This window comes from Haliotis cracherodii, unplaced genomic scaffold (assembly GCF_022045235.1).
Source record: "Haliotis cracherodii isolate W230 unplaced genomic scaffold, xgHalCrac1.p SCAF_1, whole genome shotgun sequence".
In the NCBI taxonomy this organism is placed as follows: Eukaryota; Metazoa; Mollusca; class Gastropoda; order Lepetellida; family Haliotidae; genus Haliotis; species Haliotis cracherodii.
In genome coordinates this window covers 44,606,921-44,628,433 of record NW_027266264.1, presented here as the reverse complement: position 1 = coordinate 44,628,433, position 21,513 = coordinate 44,606,921, and the positions used below count along the sequence as shown (strand labels likewise).

Sequence of the window (21,513 nt, the reverse complement as noted above, 5' to 3'; positions counted from 1 at the left end):
AACTATCAAAAGGCACCAGTTCACCACTAGACCTATCTATGTGCCAAGTATGACGAAGAAATATGGTACGTTTTTCAAGATCTGCTCCGGAAACGAGGACTACCGCCATTTTCAGTCTAAATCAAAGTCGTTGCCATGGAAACTCAAAAAAAATATTTTTTTTAAATCCCAAACTATCAAAAGGCACCAGTTCACCACTAGACCTATCTATGTGCCAAGTTTGGTCAAGAAATATGGTACGTTTTTCAAGATCTGCTCCGGAAATGAGGACTACCGCCATTTTCAGTCTAAATCAAAGTCGTTGCCATGGAAACTCAAAAAATAACTTTTTTAAAAATCCCAAACTATCAAAAGGCACCAGTTCACCACTAGATCTATCTATGTGCCAAGTTTGGTCAAGAAATATGGTACGGTTTTCAAGATCTGCTCCGGAAACGAGGACTACCGCCATTTTCAGGCTAAATCAAAGTCATTGCCATGGAAACTCAAAAAATAACTTTTTTAAAAATCCCAAACTATCAAAAGGCACCAGTTCACCACTAGATCTATCTATGTGCCAAGTTTGGTGAAGAAATATGGTACGGTTTCAAGATCTGCTCCGGAAACGAGGACTACCGCCATTTTCAGTCTAAATCAAAGTCGTTGCCATGGAAACTCAAAAAATAACTTTTTTAAAAATCCCAAACTATCAAAAGGCACCAGTTCACCACTAGATCTATCTATGTGCCAAGTTTGGTCAAGAAATATGGTACGGTTTTCAAGATCTGCTCCAGAAACGAAATGTGACGGACGGACGAACGGCACCCATTCCTATATCCCCCTTCCACTTCGTGGTCGGGATAATAATATGCCAATCATATAGTGAAAGTCACATTGTTATTTCATATTAGTGGTGATTACTGATACTATGTATTGATTTGTGAATATTCTGGGTGTGACAAGCAAAATATTTCAAAATTTACTGTAATTGTTTTAAAACAAAAGATAAACAGCAGACTATCCCTGTCTGTGACATCACATCCGGTGACCTTTGCACTTACTGAAATATGGCTATCAGATTACACATTCTTTATTTTCGTTTTTCTTTTGTCATATTAAACGGAAAAATGATAAATGAAACACTCTTTAATTGCGAAGATCGTCAACTTTCGACAAAGGCATATATATATGAAGGCAATGTATATTTTGTTGATATTGAACAAGAGTCATCAGAAAGATGACATATCCCCCCCGCAGCTGTCTGTAAATTAACCACAAGTAAATGTGCAATTCTGTATGTAATGAGTCAAGAGTTGAATGTTTTTGAAGAAGCATACATTGTTTACCCACAAAAGATCCGCCATGGTCGCATCCATATGAAATGGAAAGTCAAGCAAGTGTGTTACTGTGGGGTTTTTTTTATGAAAACTAGATGATGCTTGTGCAAAGTTTTGTGGAGAACTATCACACAGTTTCTCAGTTCCGTTCAAGAAATGAACCCCATCCCAAATTGAACTAAGTCGAATTTGCTTCCATGGAGACTGAAAACAGAAAAAAATTTAAATCCTAAAATAGCAAAAGGCACCAGTCCAGTATGTAGTTTAAACCTATGAAAAGTAACATGGAAAAATATTCAACAGTTTTTGAGTTCTGCTTCGGTGTAAGTGAGTTGGGTTTAACGCCGCTTTTAACATTATTCCAGTTATATCACAGCGTGTCAGTTTAATGTGGGAGGAAAGCCCGAAGTGATGCAGGTCTCAGATGTTTACCACTTCGGTGAAACCCACGAGCACAGGTATGGTGCTGACAAACCTAGAAACATAATTGGGGCAAACCGGGATTCGAACCCACAATCATAGGTTTCTGGCGTGCCCAAGGGACGCAACTCTGCACAGCGAATCGCGGTGCCTTAGACGACTGGGCCACTCGTGCCCCCCGCTTCGGAAACTAACATCTCGCATAGTGAGCCTATGTCCATCATGTTTACATGAAAATTCACAGAACCTAAGTCCATCTTGTTGCCATGGGAATGTAAAAAAGTAAAAGTTTCTAAAATTTCTAAATAGCAAAAGGAACCAGTTCAGCATGTACCTGACAGACCTGCAAAGTTTCATGAAAAAATATTGAACGGTTTATGAGTTATGCTCCGGAAACGAACCCTACCCTCACAGAAGTCCATCTTGTTACATGGAAATGTAAAAAATAAATATTTTATTACTAAGGTATTGAGTTGAGTTTATAATGGCAATAGCAAGGGTTATTTCATCAAATGTTATTCATTACATCATTCATTTTCTATGAAAACTTTGTCCATTATGAATATTAAATTCAACAGGCTAACCAGTGCTATGCATATGTGACTGTTAGTTATCAGGTAATATACTCCAATGGGTGTTTATTTGTAGTTAATTCGGCTTAAAAACTTGAGTAATTCACAATCGTATTCCGTTTCTCTCATTCGCCTAAACTTAATCATGCCACAGCTCATGCGCAGTCAGCTGTCAGCAATTCCTTTGTCAAGCTCACAATACATACATGGTTCATTCAAGCACGCTTCGTAATGGTCGGATTTTGACTGAACTTTTTAGGACATACATTCCGGATTCTGAACGATGTACCTACGTAGTAACGAGAAGTGACCGTCACATGCAGTAAATCCTCGGTACAGCACTATGGCTCCTCTTCGAAAACGCATTTCTATGTCACGAGGACAACTCATTCAGTTTTACTCAAAGAATGTGCCAGCAAACGTAATGCCACCATCTGCCTCCCGGACTTCAGCTAAAGCCAAGTCAGACAAGAGTTTCGGAACATTCCTTATTCAGTGGATATTTGCGATGTCGGAGAACAAAACGAAATTCCAAACGAAGCACCAAGAACGGCTCCTCAAAGTATGTCAAAGTCGATGATGCCATTTCATGCATTAGATGCCTTCAAACTTATCCCAATTCACCTCTCAATGTGGCATCTTCACGGTATCAAATGGCAAGGAGAATATTTTTACTACACACGATTGGTGTTTGGCTGCAGATCCAGTCCCAAAATCTTTGATACCCTCGCTTCAGCAGTGTGTTGGATAGCCAAACAATGTTACCATACCGACTATATACTACACCTGCTCGATGACTTTATCTGCTTCAATAAGACTTGGGAACAAGGACAGGAAACCATGTCATCACTTTTGAAAATGTTTGATGACTTAGGCATCCCTCTCTCTCAACCCAAAACAGTTGGTCCCATGACTTGCTTGGTGTACCTCGGTATCACCTAGACTCCATCAAGATGGAAGCTAGACTGCCAATGGAGAAGATAGACAGATTGACGACCATCATCCACTCCTTACTACAACAGAGTGAAGTCACCAAACGAGACTTGCTGGTAGTACTGGGACACATGAACTTCGCAATGCAAGTGGTGAAACCAGGACATACCTTTATCGGCTACCTTCCAGACCTAAAGAACAGGGTACAGTTAAATCAAGAATGTCGACTTGACTTCACCATGTGGATTTGTTTCTTCGAACAATTGAATGGAGTGTCCCTTTTCACAGCTGACAGGATCGATGCTCCAGATTTCCTACTGTACACAGACGCAGCCGGAGCCATAGGTTATGGCGCATATTTCCAGAGGAAGTGGTTTGCCTCCAAGTGGCCTGGGCGTCTGTTCACACTGGTAGTAGACGACATGTCTATAGCCCTTATGGAGTTATACCCGATTGTTATGGCAGCAGAGGTCTGGGGAAGAGAATGGGCTAAGAAATCAGTTAGATTTTATTGTGATAAGGCCACAGTGGACATCATCAATAAGGGCAGATCCAAATCTCCGGGTATCATGAGGTTCCTGAGGAAGTTAACGCTCACCTCAGCTAAATTCAATTTCATGTGCAGCGTGAGGCATGTTCCAGGAAAACACAACCATATCAGTGATGCTTTGACTCGATTACAGATAGACAGATTCAGACATCTAGCTTCTCAAGCCTGTCGCCACCCAAATGCGTGTCCTCCTATGGAAGAATTGATCGTTTCCGAGAACACTACCAACTACAGCGTGACAGACAACGAGTTAGACAACCTGTGGGCATCAGCAGTCTACCATTGTACATATGAAGTCTATCAAGCAGGGTTCAAGGCCTATGCTCTTTTCATCGCAATATATAGCAGTATATGGAGTTCATCACTTCCTCACATATCGGAAGAATTGCTACTCAGATTTGTGGCACACTGTCATAACCATCAAAACCTCAGGTACGCAACAATTAAGACATACCTATGCCGTGTGAGGTTTATGTATCTCAAAGCAGGAGTGCCGAACCCTTGGACTCTGGGCAACCTGACAAGACTGCATACCATAGTAGGTGCCGTGAAGAGACAGCAAGGCTATACAGCATATGTTCGGTTGCCCATAACAAGCTCTATACTTACCAAGTTGTGTCACCTCTTAGACCAAGGTGCCTTCACCTCTACACTCAATATTATGCTGAAAGCAGTGTGTTGCCTGGCATTTTTCGCATTCCTTAGATGCGGGGAATTTACGTGTGATAGATTCAACCCGCATGTCAATTTGTGTTTCAATTCAGTGATGTTTGCTAGGGATTTGTCATCCCTTACACTCACCTTGCAATCTTCAAAAACTGATCCATTTCGCAAAGGTGTGAACATTGTGCTGCATCGGATGAATACTGCCATCTGTCCAGTACACAATATGCTGACCTACATGTATCACAGGAAACAATCTGGAACTTCCCCTCATGACCCTTTGTTTGTGTCACCCAGTGGTAGTGCCTTATCCAGGAAGTTCTTTATTCAGTGCCTCAAAACCTTATTAAGTATGGCTGGATACGATGACAAAGCCTACAACGGACGTGAGGCATGTTCCAGGAAAACACAACCATATCAGTGATGCTTTGACTCGATTACAGATAGACAGATTCAGACATCTAGCTTCTCAAGCCTGTCGCCACCCAAATGCGTGTCCTCCTATGGAAGAATTGATGTTTCCGAGAACACTACCAACTACAGCGTGACAGACAACGAGTTAGACAACCTGTGGGCATCAGCAGTCTAACATTGTACATATGAAGTCTACCAAGCCTACAATGGACATTCATTCAGAATAGGAGCAACATCAGCTGCAAGTAAAGGTGTGCCTGATCACATGATTCAGACATGTTACACTCGCTATATCAGAACATCCCAAGTCTCCATACGTAAAGCTCAGATAGCGATGACACAGAAGTGACCAGCATTCAATAGGATTAGAACAAACTGGAACTCTGTAACATTTTATCATGTTCTCCTGTTTATGTCTTACGGCCTAATTACTTTTGGGGATTCTCATCAACTCAATTTCACAATTATCATTAATAATAATATGGGCAATCTATCTGCTCTATCAGAGGGTAATTCAGGCGGATACTATTCCCCCTGCAAGTAATTTAACCTTCGTCCCTTTTTTGTTTTCATCATTCGTCTACTCTGCCAGGTACTCCTGGCGCTCGGGAGCAAGTCTAGGGGTGCGCGACTCCTACTTGTATTACTTGGCAGAGGTACAGCCCGCCGATCGGGTATATTTCTTCACCGTCCATTGTTCGTATACTCAGCCAAGTCTCAGTACGCTCAAACAGTATGGAGTGCGAGAGTCCTATTTAGAGACTTGGCTGAAGTTAAGTCTTCCATGTACTATTTTTATGTGTCATATATATATGTATATACCAAGAATCCCCATATGCCAAAAATGTAATAAATGTTGTTCTGTTATCTGTTGTCGTGTTAAGGATTGACTGTGTATTTTTTTTGGTTCATTGAGGTATGAATCAAAAAACCAATGTGCAAACTGTATGAATCCGCATAGCGTATTCTTACAAAAGTTAGTGCACATAATTTATTTATGCACATAAATTGACACGCCTACACTGTCAGTAGCCAATCAACGGAGAGCAGGATCAAAACAATGTTTATTGAACCTGTCAGTTAAGACAAGAGGCAAAACGAACTGCAACAGTCTGACTGTAACGAACTGGAAGAAATATGTCAGTTACTGCCAGATTCAAACATTACTTCCCTGATGACGGTAAAACACAGTTGGAAAAATGCTAGTTAGAAAGGAAACCCGAAGACATAAAAGTTGAACCGAGGCGAGCAGAAAAAAAACAGGCGAGCAAGCCTGCACGTTTGCTGTTTCATTCATTCTCGGCCTTCGGTTTCAAAGGTTTGTTTGGACAATGAATATGCATGAAAGTCGCTAAATGTCCTGTGCATGACGATACACGTGAGCAGAAAGGGAATTCCCTCGGCTGTAATATTGGGATTCCCCGACATTCCGAAGTAATAAAAATAGTGCGCCTCAGTGGGCGTGGCTTAATTTTTTACATTCATTGGGAAATGAATGCAATAACACGTGACCAATTCAGCTAATCAGATTACAGGAATTTCAATGAACACAATGAAAATTTAATTATTTCTTATTGAAATTATAAACAACCAAAACACTTGAAATTTAGGATTGTTGAACATTTAGAAGTCATTAATCATTTTCAGGAAATTTTATAACATGACATGTCAGATAAACAGGAATGTTCATATTTCTGCAACTGACATAAGGATCTAAAAATATAAGGGTTTTTTTTATTGTTTAACGGTTTGGATAATAAATTTACTGAATTAGTTCATAATTTAGCATCGCTCTGTAATTTATCAATAAAATAAAAATAATCAAGTTTATACTCGAATTAAATTAAGATATCAAAGGTATGATTATTGAAATCATTTGCACAAATTTAACGATTTAGAAAGGTTCCTAACATTCAATTACGTATTTCAGATAAGTTCAAGAAATTACAAATTTTGTGTTCGCTTTGGTCTTAACCTTGGTGTGATTGAAAACATCAGGATAGTTTTATGTTGGAATGTGTAGTTTTCTATCAGGAATAAATGTGCAAAATATTTCTTCAATTGGCTCGTTTAATGACGCACCAACTGTTTGAAAGCGTCCACCCTCTTTACAGCGTTTTATGCTATAACAATTCAGCAGGCTAAAGGTGATAGGCACATGCTTGCTATGTTTGGTAGTCATGCAATACTTAGTGATCGCACCACTCAGCACCTCAAGTATCTCACCCAGACTATGCACAATGAATGCCTGTCAACTGTAATGACATGACCATTGTTTATCCCGACCTCTGATGTGTGTTAATTCTGATGGAGCTGTTAAGGCTATATACCCATATGACATGTTTCTTGTCTGGGGTAATTATACAATCTAAGATTGGTCTATAAGTCCAAACAAACTTTATTCCTCAATTCTTGAGACATGCTGGAAAACAAACCTACACAGACTGTATAACTATTGAACTGTACAAGCAAAGCACAAATTGTGGATCAACACAAACACATCCAGGACATGTTTTGAAATGGCATGATCTTTGATGTCTTCATCTTGTTTTATAATGATGATGTCCAATGTAAACTATGGAAATTAGAGCTGTTGATGTGAACTATATATCTGCTCAAATGTAGACTTTGTCTGATGGAAAACCTGCAGATCCTAGTTATCTAACAAGACTAACATGAATCTTTTGAACTGTTCACATGAAACAACACATCAAACTGAACCTCAAACATGTCAAATCTTGCAGCAATATATTTGTGAGACATGGACATGATGTAAGGATTTTGAAAGAGTTATCATGATGAAGTTGAGACTTTGATGCTGTCTTAAAAGTTGGTTGGTTGGTTTGTTGTTTAACGCTGCATTCAGCAATATTCCAACTATGTGATGGCGGTCTGTAACATTATCGAGTCTGGACCAGACAATCCAGTGATTGATGTCATGAGCATCGATCCACGCAATTGGGATCAATGACATGCATCAACCAAGTCAGCGAGTCTGACCACCCGATCCCGTTAGTCGCCTTTTACAATAAGCATAGTCGCCTTTTACGGCAAGTATGGGTTGCTGAAGACCTTTACTACCCCGGAATCTTCACGGGTCTCTTAAAAGTACATAATTGTGTAACTGTAACATTTCGCAGTAATTAACGAGAATTAGGACTTGTATCATTGTATATATTTGGAACGTTCTATTTCATGACACAATCAAACACAATTTCAATGCAAAAAAAACAAGCGTATAGTTGACAAAGTCATCTATATTCCCTGCCAATTTTAACACATTATGGTCCCAAACCAGGTAACTGACCCAACATTTCTCTTAGCCCATGTCAAAATAGCTGCAATGGAAATTCTAAAATAAACATTTCTAAAACTCCTTAATATCAAATGGCACTAGTTCAGTATGAGCTTTATATATAGACATGCAATGTTTGGCAAGGAAATATTTAACAGTTTATTTGTTATACTACTTAAGTAAACCAATCCTATATTAAAACTTAAATCCAACTTGTTGTCATGGAAACATAAACAATAAAATTTTCTAAAAGTGCTATATATCAAAAGGCACCAGTTCAGTATGTGCCTGGTAGACATGCCAAGTTTTGTAAGAAAGTATTTAACGGTTTTTGAGTTACGCTCCGGAAGCTAACAGAACCCCTGTATAACCTAAGTCCAACTTATTGCCATGAAAACGTGAAAAATATTTTTTTTTCTCTAAAATTCCTAAATAGCAAGAGGCACCAGTCCAGTATGTGTCTGGTAAACATGCACAGTTTTTGTTGGAAAGTATTGAATGGGTTTTGAGTTATGCTCCGGAAACAAACTCTACCCTATAGAACCTAAGTCCAACTTGTTGCAATGGAAACGTAAAAAATAAAAATTTATATAAAATTCCTAAATAGCAAAAGGCACCAGTTCAGTATGTGCCTAGTAGACATGCAAAGTTTTGTAAGAAAGGATTTAACAGTTTTTGAGTTATGCTCCGGAAACGAACACCACCCTTATAGAACCTAAGTCCAACTTGTTGCCATGGAAACGTAAAACATAAAAATTTATAAAACTCCTAAATAGCAAAAGGCACCAGTTCAGTATGTGTCTGGTAAACATGTAAAGTTTTGTAAGAAATTATTTAACGTTTTTTGAGTTACGCTCCGGAAGCTAACAGAACCCTTATAGAACCTAAGTCCAACTTGTTGCAATGGAACGTAAAAAATAAAAATTTATAAAATTCCTAAATAGCAAAAGGCACCAGTTCAGCATGAGTCTGATAGACATGCAAAGTTTTGTAGAGAAATATTTAATGGTTTCTGAGTTATGCTCCGAAAACAATTTCGGGACGCACACACGCTCGTTGGGGCGGGGGATAACAAGCTGATATTCAGAATGACATTATTCTATGTCAGTCACATCATATCATATTGATCATATTGAATGCCTATACTGCATTTCAGTGTAAATTTTCATGTAAGTGCTTGAGGATTTGGGTGTCAAAATGAAGTCAGAGTGCGCCATTTCCAAAATTAATAGTGCCTGGATAACACAGAGTGTTATTCCCTAACCTAATGGTACCTAAGTTTTTATAGGTGGCTGTGTGCTGAGAATTGCTGACAATTTTCTACTTTAGACAGTAGTATAGAGAAATCTAAGTAACAAGCTCTCACCAAGGCCTCCTGTAATCACAGTCACTCGGACTCCAATGGGTTTTCCTAACACACTGAACTGCTCCGCAATCTGGAAAGCCAACTCTCTAGGAAGAAACAGAAACTGTACTTATTCTTTGAACATGTGATAAGTTTGGGAACAAAATGAAACACATTGGTTGGAATCAGGTCAATGAAACCAGAATCCGTTTTGACTTGTGTTCAACTGTGTGCATGTGTTTCACTTCTGACAGCCCTAGGGTAGGAGGAGGAGGAGGAGGAGGAGGAGGAGGAGGAGGAGCTGGAATATTTGGAACAAACAAACAATTGTAACACAAAATAATGTAAAATTCTAAAAATTGAACAATAGTTATCATTGTTAACAATTCTAAAAATACTACCTCTATTACATCTTTGCCATAAATCCTGTATTTTGGCTTCAGTAACACTAACTAAAATTTTCAGATTTTCAACAAGGGAATATATGCCCTCTAGGTCCGGCTGCACATCACGCAAGTAAAAACTGGTGAAGGTGTTCTGTGAGGCCCACTGACAGCTAGACACTACTTGTTCTACTGAGACGGACGTCAATGAAGCGAGACATGTGGCTAGGGCTCTAATCTCATGAGCCGAGCAGGATCCAAGACGTGGAGTGGAATTCTGTGCCTGCGTTTAACTTACTGCAACGGTAGCCTTAAGCCAGCCCGCTGTCGTAACCTTGGCGATGTCCTTGTTGGAATGAGGCTTGCAGGACATAAAAAGTCTCCTTCGATGGCGTCTATGTGGGTCTGTAGCCAAGAGATAGAACTTGAGAGCTGTGATGGGACATGAAAGTCTGTCTGGGTGATCCACTGTCGGTCCCAATGGTATGGCATAATGTCTATGGCCCAACGGTCCCATTGTGGTAGATTGATTCTTAGCTACAAAGTCTGGGAGCGATTTTATAGTTACTGACGTCCAATGTTGATCAGGGGTGAGACTAGAACAGTCCAGAGCATGGAGTTCTAAATTCTTGCTGCTGTTGCCATGGCTAGGAGGAAGGATGCTTTCCTGGATTTTTGGAGTAAGCAGGCCTTAGCCATGGGCTCGTAAGGTTCCGCTAAAAGTGCCGATAGTACCACAGTAGATTCCACTTGGAGGAGATACGAGGTTTGCAAACATCTTGTTGGTAGTAGAAAGGATCTCATTAGTCTGTTAGAATGGGATGATTTCCAATTGATAGTCCATCACGTTGAAAAACAGAGTGATGTGCTGATCTGTTACCTTCTATCGTCCCATGTCAACATTTATTGTCCTGACGTATGTGTAGCAGAAAGTCAACTATAGTCTGGAAGGTAATTTAAGGTACCGACGTTTACTACAATATCTGAAAAACTATCAGACCTACTCCAATCAAAGTTGGTATGAGATTATTAAACAGTCATACATAACTGGATATTACATTTAAAGACAATCGGTGCATGAATAAAAAATCTGTCTATTTAGCTGTTACTATATTTATCAACAACCAGACCTGTTCGTCACGGGTGGAACGAGCATTCATTGAAACAGCCATCTGCATAATGCTTCCCCTGCATCAGAGGGCCATATGACACAGTTGACCCAATCAACTCAACTCGAAAGGGTGCACGGGAATCACGCACGTTGAGACGCCCAACGCTAACACCGTATTCGTGCGTGAGTAATTCCTGTGCACCCTTTCGAGTTGAGTAGTCTCCATCATCAGAGAACTGGATCTGGTTCCTCCTTTCTGGATGTATGCCACTACTGTGGTGTTGTCCATGGCTATGAGGATGGATGATTTGGAGAGATGTATCTTCCATGCCAGGATGGTGTAACAGATGACCTTCATTTCTTTGCAGTTGATATGAAGGAACCTCTCTCCGGCACTCCAAGATCCTTGTACCATGAGATCGTCCATATGGGCTCCCAATCCCGATTCTGTCGCGCGTGTGTTCTGGCGTTGGAGAAGTCAGAGGAATGCCACTTATCACATGCTCTCTGTGAGTCCACCAATGCAGGTCTTGTAATAAGTAGGGAGACAACTAAGTCTTGAACTCTAGGGTGTGGGATCATAGCGAGTTGATCCATGTCTGTAGAGGACGTAACATCAACCTTCCTCTGAAGGTCATATCCTGTTTAGACGTTAGGTTGCCCAGAAGAGACATCCACCACCTTAGAGGCATGCTGGGTTGACTCATCGTAATAGTCTTGATGAATCGATATTCTGGTTGACATTTCTGAAATGCAGTTTGTATCTGTGAGCCCAATGTCTAGAATCTAGTGGTCGGGCGTAATCTGCTTCCAATTTTCAGCGTATGACATAAGGCGCCCTCCCACTGGCCGCGGAGTCGGCATAATGTTGAAAGACGGTAGGCGTAAATCGCAGTCCATAGACATAACCAGGTCGAAAGGGTTTATAAATGTGGAGTGGGTGGCAAGGAAGTCAGAATCTGTGTTCACCTCTGCCACCTCTGACTGACAAAAAGACTTACCCCCGACTCGGTTGGAACAAATCCTTCCCGGAAGGGACAAAACTCTTCTCAGGAGGTTGCCATGAAGATCCGGGGTAGAATGGGTCTTCAGCAACCCATGCTTGCCATAAAAGGCAACTGTGCTTGTCGTAAAAGGCGACTAACGGGATCGGGTGGTCAGGCTAACTGACTTGGTTGATTGCGTGGATTGATGTTCATGATGTAAATCACTGGATTGTCTGGTCCAGACTCGATTATTTACAGACCGCCGTCATACAGCTGGAATATTGCTGAGTGCGGCGTAAAACAACAAACCAAAAAAAAAAAAAAACTTCTTAGGGGGCTGTTTATATAACAAGTCCTTCTGATCCCAGGAACGCTTCTAGGAATTGGAAGATCCATGTGCCTTGGTAGCTGGGTTGATAGTTGATACTAGAAAACCTTCCGTTGTATCTTGTCTGACCTCGTCTATGACATGACCCAATTAGCCGTTGAACACCTTGGGAGCAGATATTGGTTGTGACATTATAAACATCTTGGTTTATTTAGAAACAGCTCTTGAACAAATCTGTGCTAGTAGTTGTTGACACTGAACCCAGAGTAGCTGTGAAGACATCCAGACTGGGGTGGAGAGTAAGTCTTCCTGCATTCTGACAATGGTGTCTAGCAGGCTGTGGATAAGCCCAATTTGATCCGTTCTAATAATCATATGCGTCTCTCCAGATATGCCTTCATATGATGTCTGCAATGGTGGAATGATGTGCCTGATTCCGGCGACAAACCAGTTGATATAAGCGCCAATGTCCATTGAATATCTGGACGCCATGGACAGGTCCTTGATCCTTGAAGCAGGTTACGTGACATTAGTATTAGGGTTGCGTACCAGCTTCGTAAAATCTTTGTCCTAAAATTGAGGATCTGGAAGTAGAGAGTTCTATACAACTTCTGCTTCAATGTAGGTAAGGGTAGCCAGTCATCATGTCTGAGCTTGTGTAGACTTTCAGACGCCTGATGTACCACCTTGCCCGCATTACTCGGCCAAGGCAATGTCTGGTGGATATGTTGTGATGATGCAGGAGCATGAGATCCTCCATATTACGGCATCTTAGGTGGTGAATTTTCTGTCATAGGAGGTGGAGTACAGGCATTAGATGATATAAATGAGTTCCATAAAGGTGTATCCCTCTTTGTAATCCCCCTGGGGTGAAACATCATACTGATTAGTGATTAACCTCCTCATATCCGAAGGACCGTGGGTAGCTCCCGGGAGGGGGAGATGTTCATAATAGTGCTATAGCGTAATATTGGGAACAACCATTTTGTGTGATTGACAGTGAAGAGGACATCTGTTGGAAATCTGAAAATTTTAGGTTGTGTGACTGAAGCCAAAATACAGGATTTATGGCAAAGATGTAATAGAGGTAGAGGATTCGCAAGAATTAGTTGTTTTCAATTTGCTTTACTGCCATTAATTGGACACAAGAATCGAGTGTGAAACAGTTATCTTCAGTTTGATGAAATAGATGCATATTACAACCTAATACTAGTTTATAGCAACAGACCATAAAACATTATTAATTTTCAGTGTAAAGGGAATCTGAGGATGAGCAGTTAGAATGCCATTTACAGCTATTAATTGCAGTCCCAGTTGTAGGCCAGCACAACTAAAATGAACCTACCTAAAGAATTATAACACTACACAGTGTTTGTTAAATACTGGAAAAGGTGAAGATGAATTATGCTCATTTTGGAATAGGGAATCTGAAACTATAAACCAACTCTTCTTTCATTGTAAACCTGATTAAAAAATTCTTTTCCTGGTATGAAGAAAGAACTACTAAGACCCTGCATTTTGATCAAGTATCATTCCTACTTGGAGACCCCAAACTGTAGTCTAAAAAAAACACATACTGTTATAGAAATAGTATTCCTGACTTTAGCCAAGTATTATATCTGATAAAAAATCATTACAACATAAAAGAATATATATATATTTCAGACAGTGTTAAGATAAATGAAAAGTAGACAATTCTTAACTTGATACTGCTGTCCTATCTCCTCCACACCCTTCTTCTTTTCCAGTGCTACTGAAAAACATGCTTACCATCCCAGTATCCTTAACCACACTGGTATGTAAGGGATTGTATAAATCGTGGTTCAGAATGTTCACTTTGATGACATCAACTATTATGTTGTAAGGTTGAATAAGGGTAAAGATTCATACAAAGGTGCTTTCAGTGGGGTGAGCTAAAAACAATATTTCTGAATCACGTTGTGTTGCTACAGATAATATCAATGTTTCTGATTCCTAGACCTTGCAGTTTTTACTCTGGCTCTTGTGTTATCTGAGATTGTGAAATGGTTTTCAAGACCTAATGCTTCTGAAAGCTCACCTTGTTGGCGTAAGAACAACAGCAAAAATCCCATATGGATCTTCTGACAGTTTTTGCAGAACTGGCAGAGCAAAGGCAGCAGTCTTCCCACTGCCAGTCTTAGCACAAGCAATTACATCCTCACCTGCAAGTAGAAGAAATAACACAATGGTTATAAAACAGGGTAAGACAAGAATAAGGAAGACAAAGGGCTTGATCCCCAACAAAAGTGGAGCCACAAGGCCCTGCAGCTCACCTGAAGTATAGAAATAATATTATGACACTTCAACCTTATGCAGAGCTTGATTGAACATGTTGAAGGAACTTGTTTTAACTTGCGCCAGATGCATGTTGACATGAAAACCAAGTTGCACTCTGGTCACCAAAAAATATCAAAGTTGAAACATGGGCCAGTGTCACATAAATTAATGACGCATTGCTGTAAAACGTAATAGGAATGAGCACATCTTGAAGTACCCACAGCTTGATTATGTCAAACCAAAGAAAGCATAACAAATTACACAACACAGTTATTAATGATACAGTATGGCAAATATACTTTAAAAAGGTACTGAGTGTGTTAATGGGAACAATCAATAAATTCTGATGAGATAAAATTGTGAATCATTTGTTTACATGCAGACAGGGTTAACTAATGGATTTTATCTTCTTTACTCTTCCAGTGTGACCTTTTAGTACAGGTTTTAGTACCTTTATCAAGCACCTGATACATTTCACATTATACATAATACAATTGCATCTGTACAATAATTATTCAGTAACCAGTTATAAAGCAATCAGGAAACTGTACATAATTCATTTTTATCTAACATTGGTAACTCAGATTTATCTATCACATGTTTTTTGTGCATAAAACAAAATTACCTTTACTTCAGGGATGCCAATTGTTATTTGTTTACCCCTTTTGTTTCTGTTAAATAAGTCTGCATGCGACATGCCCAGCATACAAGTGACATTGTCATATTACATTCTTGTCATTCGCTACATTCGCTTACATGTAAGTAGTATCTAGCATATCCTTGAGTAACTTGCAAGGAAGCTGTCTGGTTTCTCTTCTATGACTTTGAACGTGTACTATATTCAGGCCAGGTTGGGCCTGGAGACAGAATTTGCAAAACATCTGCTACCCAAGGTAGCATGAGGCGTTCCTCCAGTAAGTCAGGCGATTGATCCAAATCATCCATCAAACCAGGCAATCTAGCAAGCAGCCAGCAACAGAAGGGATCCCATGAGAAGATCTAGATTCTATGGGTTGTTCTGGAAGGATACAAACTACACTTCCATCAAAGACCAAAACTTGCCTATTGGCCAGAAGGATGGCGATTCCATCTGGAATCAAGACTCACTTCGCTCAGGACTGGGGACAATCAGCCTTGACTTCCTGGATACGTGCCTACATGTACCAGTCCATCCTGGAACCAGGTCATAACTCTAATTCTCAGTCAACAGCCATACAAGTTTCTAGTCCTTCTGTTTGGGACATCCATCACACCCTGGCTGTTCACATTATTTACAGCTCCAATCATCAGTTTTGCTCATATCCAACTGGCTCATATTTTCATGAATATATATTGATATTGACAGCTTCCTGTCGGCCTAGTTTCGCCATAACACAATCTTCTGGATCAAAGTATTATCTCACTGCCATTTTCAAAGTTCACACAACCAAATCAGAGATCAACCAGGAACAAGATACCATTTATATTGGCGCCAGATTCCAGCTTCACAGAGGAAAGATTTGTCCACCAGAGGATTGTAGTATCAGGAGGATGCGAATGGTAACCAATGTGGCAGATCGGCCCAACCACACTCTTTGATGGCTGACTTTGCTCAGGAATTTGATGTCCCAGCAAGACATGACTAATTGGGGGAGATTTTACTTTCACACTATCCAAGCTTGTATGAACTCAGTATGCTTGTCAATGTTGGACATCCTATTGCCTTTCCCTCCAATGCTACCGGTTTGTCTCACCAGGTGGACAGGCCTCGGGAACATCATGGCAGGTTTTCCATTTGTATTTCAAACTCCCGCCCGACAACCAACTGTACACGGATGCTTCCAACTCAGGTTGAGGACCACAGTCTGATACATGGTCTATGGCAACTTTACAAAAGGGACCTCGACATCATTTACCTCGAGATGTAGCAATCTACTATGTATTGGAGTTTGATTAATATCCAGAACTTACCAGAGTTCATAGCTAAGAACATGTTTACTCCTCTGTGATGGTTAGGACACAGACAATACCCAATTCCTGCCCATGGAAAGGTGTGGACAGCATCGTCATAATGCACCTGAGACCTTTTCTTTTCATATCATGTGAAACAGCTTCAGAAAAAGACTTTACCAAACCAACAGAAGCAGAAAGGCTCAAAACTACTATCTGCGATAGTTCCAGACATGTGGAATTAGCATTTTCCCGTTTGGTAACTTCACGGTTCATCAAATCAGGGCCTTGATAAACAGCCCCAGCTCTAGGAAAGCAGTATGGGTACAGCAAGTTGCCTCCAGTTGGCAGTGGCACTTACACACTTTCACCACATTCTACCTGAGAGAAGTACTACCAGGCTTAAGCAGGGAATATACAGCCTCCGTCTAGTCATCACCCAGTAAGTTGGGAATAATGTTTTGGTCTTTATTTGTTTGTTGTTTAACAGCACACTCAGCAATATTTCAGCTTTTTGATGGCGGTCTGTAAATAGTCTAGAGTAGTAGGGGGAATTGGGGTTCTGGCTCACTGCAACCTACACCAGATTCATACCCCAAAATGCTACTACAGAGGTCATTTTTATGCAAATTATGTGATGTGATCCAATGATCATCATGGATCAAGAGCATATCGAGGAAACAATTTATTCTTAATCTCCAACCAATTCTTTGTTTTGGCACAGAATACTTGGCACGCTTGTTGTCTCCCCTGTTCTATGGACTTTTTCATCTCGTCTTCACTAATGTCACTGGTCATACGAGAATTTGATCGAATCTCCAGCTTCATTGCATTGTATTTGGGGAGTTCTGACAACACGAAACGAAACTCCTCCTTGGAGATCTTGCAATCAGCCAACACACGAATACAATCATGTTTTAATGCTTTCTTTTGTAACTCACAAGAAATAAATTTAAGAGTTATCCCTGCCAGTCTAGAGACTCCAGCCACAACTTCCAAGTTGAAAGGTGGATCTTATATAGATTTACCCTCATATTATAAGAAAAAAAGCCATAATCAGAGACCATATAATAGAGGGACGGCCCTCTAGCCTATGCACGAAACCATCAGTGCTACGGCTTGTACTGAGCAGCCTGTCCGGAAGCAAGCAGAAACGCGTTCACTGCAGTCATCGTTGTCGCCTTTTTTTCCGATGCAAGAGATATATTGCGCACATGTAAAATCGGCAAAAGTGCAGATTTTGATTTTCAATAACGGCCTCTAATTCACAATGAAAGTCCTTGGTTACCAAGGTGTATAAAAAGGAGATATGTTAAAATTTGGTTTAGTGCCATTAACAAATTTAGGGCGGATGCGAAATTTCAGATTTTGACTCCAGAAACGGGACTAAATCTGAATTTTCCCGAAATAATTACACAACTCTTAATTTTCACATGCTATCAGACGAATCTGTTTGTATTATCGGTCCTGACTTAAATAGTTTTACATTCATCATGATTTCCCCTTTGGCTTGGTACCAAAAGTTATTTTGGTACAATAGGTAGGTTTTTTATGTAACATATTTTAAGTTAAATTACCATAAAGCAGACGACATAACATGCATTTTGTCTGTGATTATCATCCGCATATATTTTTTGAAACATTCTACAAAGTGACTAATATTGTATGATATTAGAATTGTTTTTGTAAGACGCGTATTGTTTTTACCATTGCTTTTGCCATTTCTTCGTCAGTTTAACTTTGTTTCAGCTAGGCTTCTATCACATATCGCGCATATACTACATGCTACAATACTACATATTTGTTATCCTCTGTAGATTTTGTCTGTATTAATCATCACTACATTTAATCAATTATTTATTTTATGTCATGTAAATATTGATTATAAGCAAAATGATCTTGGCCTAAACCCAATCATAACAATGTAAATATGACGAAGGTACTACTTACTTACACAATTTATTTACACAAAAATGAAAACATCATACAATAATAAAAATCTGTTACATGAAATATTTGTATTATATAATTATCATTTGCTTTGTAAATGCCAAGAAAAGAAGGATTATATCGGCAGTCGTCGGGAGAGAAGTTCCAGACAACAAGGTCAAAGGTATCATTCAGTAAAATATATTGATGGTCTATTGTCCATTTCTATGAAAAATACATTTACATATGTCAGAGTTTGTGATGTTTTGTTTTGTTTTAATAGTAATAGTTGCATGCCTTGTTCCAGGTTAGAGTTTAAAATTTGTTTTCATAGATAAGATATAAACAGAAAACCATGATGAAACAATTTTGAAAACTACAAACGTTACTACAGTGTATGATAGATATACTAGTACATATATTGTTATACCTGAAATACCTAATAATTTGTATGCTGAAATATCAATCTAATCGGGTAATATTAAATAACGACTGTAAAATTACAATCGTCCTCTTTGCTTTGGAATTTAACAGTAGCCTCCCTTAGAAAAAAACTTATCTCGCTCCGGCATACCCCATTATCACTGCTAGCCCCAAACTGGCATTAACCAATAACATTTGATTCCTTCGAAGCCCATTGTCGGACACATCGAAAATTCATTTAACAACACTCGTAGTTTAATGTGTATTTTTAATTCATTGGAACTATTAGCATTATAAAATAGTAGCAAATTTACATGAAATACAAACATTAACATGGCGTCATTTTTTTCTGGCTAATAGTAAAGCATTTACACCAGTCAGTGATCATGCATTTTTGCAAGTAAATCTAGTCTGGATTTACTATAAGATATGAAGTTAATCTGGAGAGACCTCGAAAACTTACGCTTGTGGACAGACGTCATATTTTCATTTCCTATCTTTTTCTTTGAGTGAAACTTTTTGGGAGGTATTACCAATGGCTTGGTAGCGGTAACATCACTGTCATTCTATTTAGACCAAGAGTCATCCGAAACCAACCTCTGGTCAAAGAGTAGGAATTCTTCAAGTGGCATATCTAGGTCAAAGACGAAATCTTCCCAGCGAATGAGTCGTCCATGGCTGTGGCGAATGTAAATTGAAATAAATGTCCCGGAAGACACACATGTTCAGCAAAATAATTTGCAGCCAACTGACATGTGCTAATGAGAGATATCATAAAAAAATCTTTGTAATCCGCTAAGAGACGTCATTTTATTCGATTGTCGCTGGTCGTAGTCGGAGGAATCTCGTATTATGTAATATTGTTTACGTGGTTACCAGAATGGTCAGTCGTGAATGTCTGCGTATCTGCAGCGGTACAGGGAGGTTAACAGCAGGGTGTCGGGGTGTATCAGTTACATGCCAGACCGTAGCACTGATGGTTTATGATAAACTGTTGGTGAGGGCCGTCCCGCTATTATATGGTCTCTGCCATAATTAATGTAAAAATAATGATGATAACTATTTAAGATGGACAGTAAGATCTGCCTTGTTTCCTGCAAACAAAAATTCACATAGGCCTTTGAGCTATCCCAAAAATGATGGACTCAAACTTGAAGGTATAGATGCACCAACACCAATGTCAAATTAATAAGGTATAAAAGCAAACTAATTTAGCAATGAATTTGGATATTTTAAAGGAACTGTTGTACACAGGTTGAGCTCTGCCCCAGAACATATTCCCAGAATTAATTCATTTCTGGTCGGAAAAGATGGAAAATACCATTATACATGGATAAAGAGTTTAAACAGGCTATTATACGATCAATCAAACCAGAAGGAACAGAAATATTTCTGCGAAAGATGTCTGCATGGATACAGCAGACAAGATCTTTAAGAAGCGCAAAAAGAAGACTGCAGAGGTGTTGGACAGAATGCTATCAGGATTGATATGCCTAAAGAGGGGAAAAATATATTTAAATTTGAACATTATTGTAATCAAATGCCAGTACCATACGTAATTTACGCTGACTTCGAAGCACTTATATAAACTTATATAAACTTATAGTTTTACATACAAAACTCAAGAACATACTCCTTGTGGGTTTGGATATTAAGTTGTTAGGTATGATGGGAAAACAAATGCACCCGTGAATTACAGAGGTCCCGATGCAGCGGAAAAGTTCCTTGAATCTTTACAAAATGAAGAGAGAATAATCAGGGAACATTTATTGCGTAAGAAACCCATGTGTATGACGACGAATGATTGGAATAAACCCCTGAATGGGGATTCTGTAAGATATCATTGTCACGTCACGGGTAATTACAGAGGAGCCGAGCATAACGAGTGTAACTTGAAATAAACTGAATTTTCAAACAATACCAATCCCCATTGTGTTTCATAACCTTAGAAGATATGATTCTCATCTCATCACGCAAGCTATCTCAAAGACTGATGGTGGTTTAAAGTGCATTCCTAATAATATGGAAAGATATATTTCATTCTCATTGACTAAAACTATACATTATACGGACAAGGATGGGAAAGCCAGAACAAAACAAAGTCATGGGCTTAGATTCATAGACTCCGTACAGTTTCTGTTATCTTCCCTGGAAAATTTAGCAAATACAAACAATCCTGATGACTTTGCTATAACAAATCAATATACTGATTGGTTAACTCAGCATCTGTTGCTAGGAAAAGGGTATATCCTTACAAATATATGGATGATTGGTCTAGATTTGACGAAACTAAATTACCAGCCATTGAATCATTCTATAGTAATTTAAGAGAATCTAAAATAACCAATGCTGATTATAAATAAGCTCTAAATGTGTGGGATAAATTAGGTTGTAAGAATTAAGGCCATTATCATGATCTGTACTTAAAAACCCATGTACTGTTACTTGCCGATATATTGGAGATATTTAGAAAGACATGTTTAAAACAATACGGCTTGGATCCGCCATGGTACTATTCCAGTCCCGGACTCTCGTGGGATGCATTGTTGAAGAAGAACGGTGTAGAATTAAAATTACTGACTGACTGTGATATGCACTTGTTTGAGGTTGAAAATTGA

The 21,513-nt window shown here is 39.3% G+C and overlaps 2 protein-coding genes across 2 annotated transcripts in view; one reads left to right on the top strand and one right to left on the bottom strand.

Annotated features, from left to right (window-relative positions):
* LOC139478200 (probable ATP-dependent RNA helicase DDX49) overlaps window positions 1-21,513 on the bottom strand; it is a 127,476-nt gene that overhangs the window by 94,353 nt on the left and 11,610 nt on the right. Inside the window, exons 2-3 of the mRNA XM_071260581.1 lie at window positions 14,376-14,499; window positions 9,530-9,615 (exon numbers count right to left, since the gene is read on the bottom strand). Coding sequence (XP_071116682.1) covers window positions 9,530-9,615; window positions 14,376-14,499 — 210 coding nt within the window. The remainder of the gene's footprint in view (window positions 1-9,529; window positions 9,616-14,375; window positions 14,500-21,513) is intronic.
* Window positions 3,262-5,217, top strand: LOC139470851 (uncharacterized). The gene is made up of 2 exons (XM_071253170.1): window positions 3,262-4,840; window positions 5,069-5,217. The coding sequence occupies exons 1-2, from the start codon at window positions 3,262-3,264 to the stop codon at window positions 5,215-5,217; spliced, it is 1,728 nt and encodes a 575-aa protein (XP_071109271.1).

Coding starts and splice junctions, on each gene's coding strand:
- LOC139470851 (XM_071253170.1), top strand. CDS start 3,262: ATGGAAGCTAGACTGCCAATGGAGAAGATAGACAGATTGACGACCATC. Junction 4,841..5,068: donor TGACAAAGCCTACAACGGAC/GTGAGGCATGTT, acceptor AAGTCTACCAAG/CCTACAATGGACATTCATTC.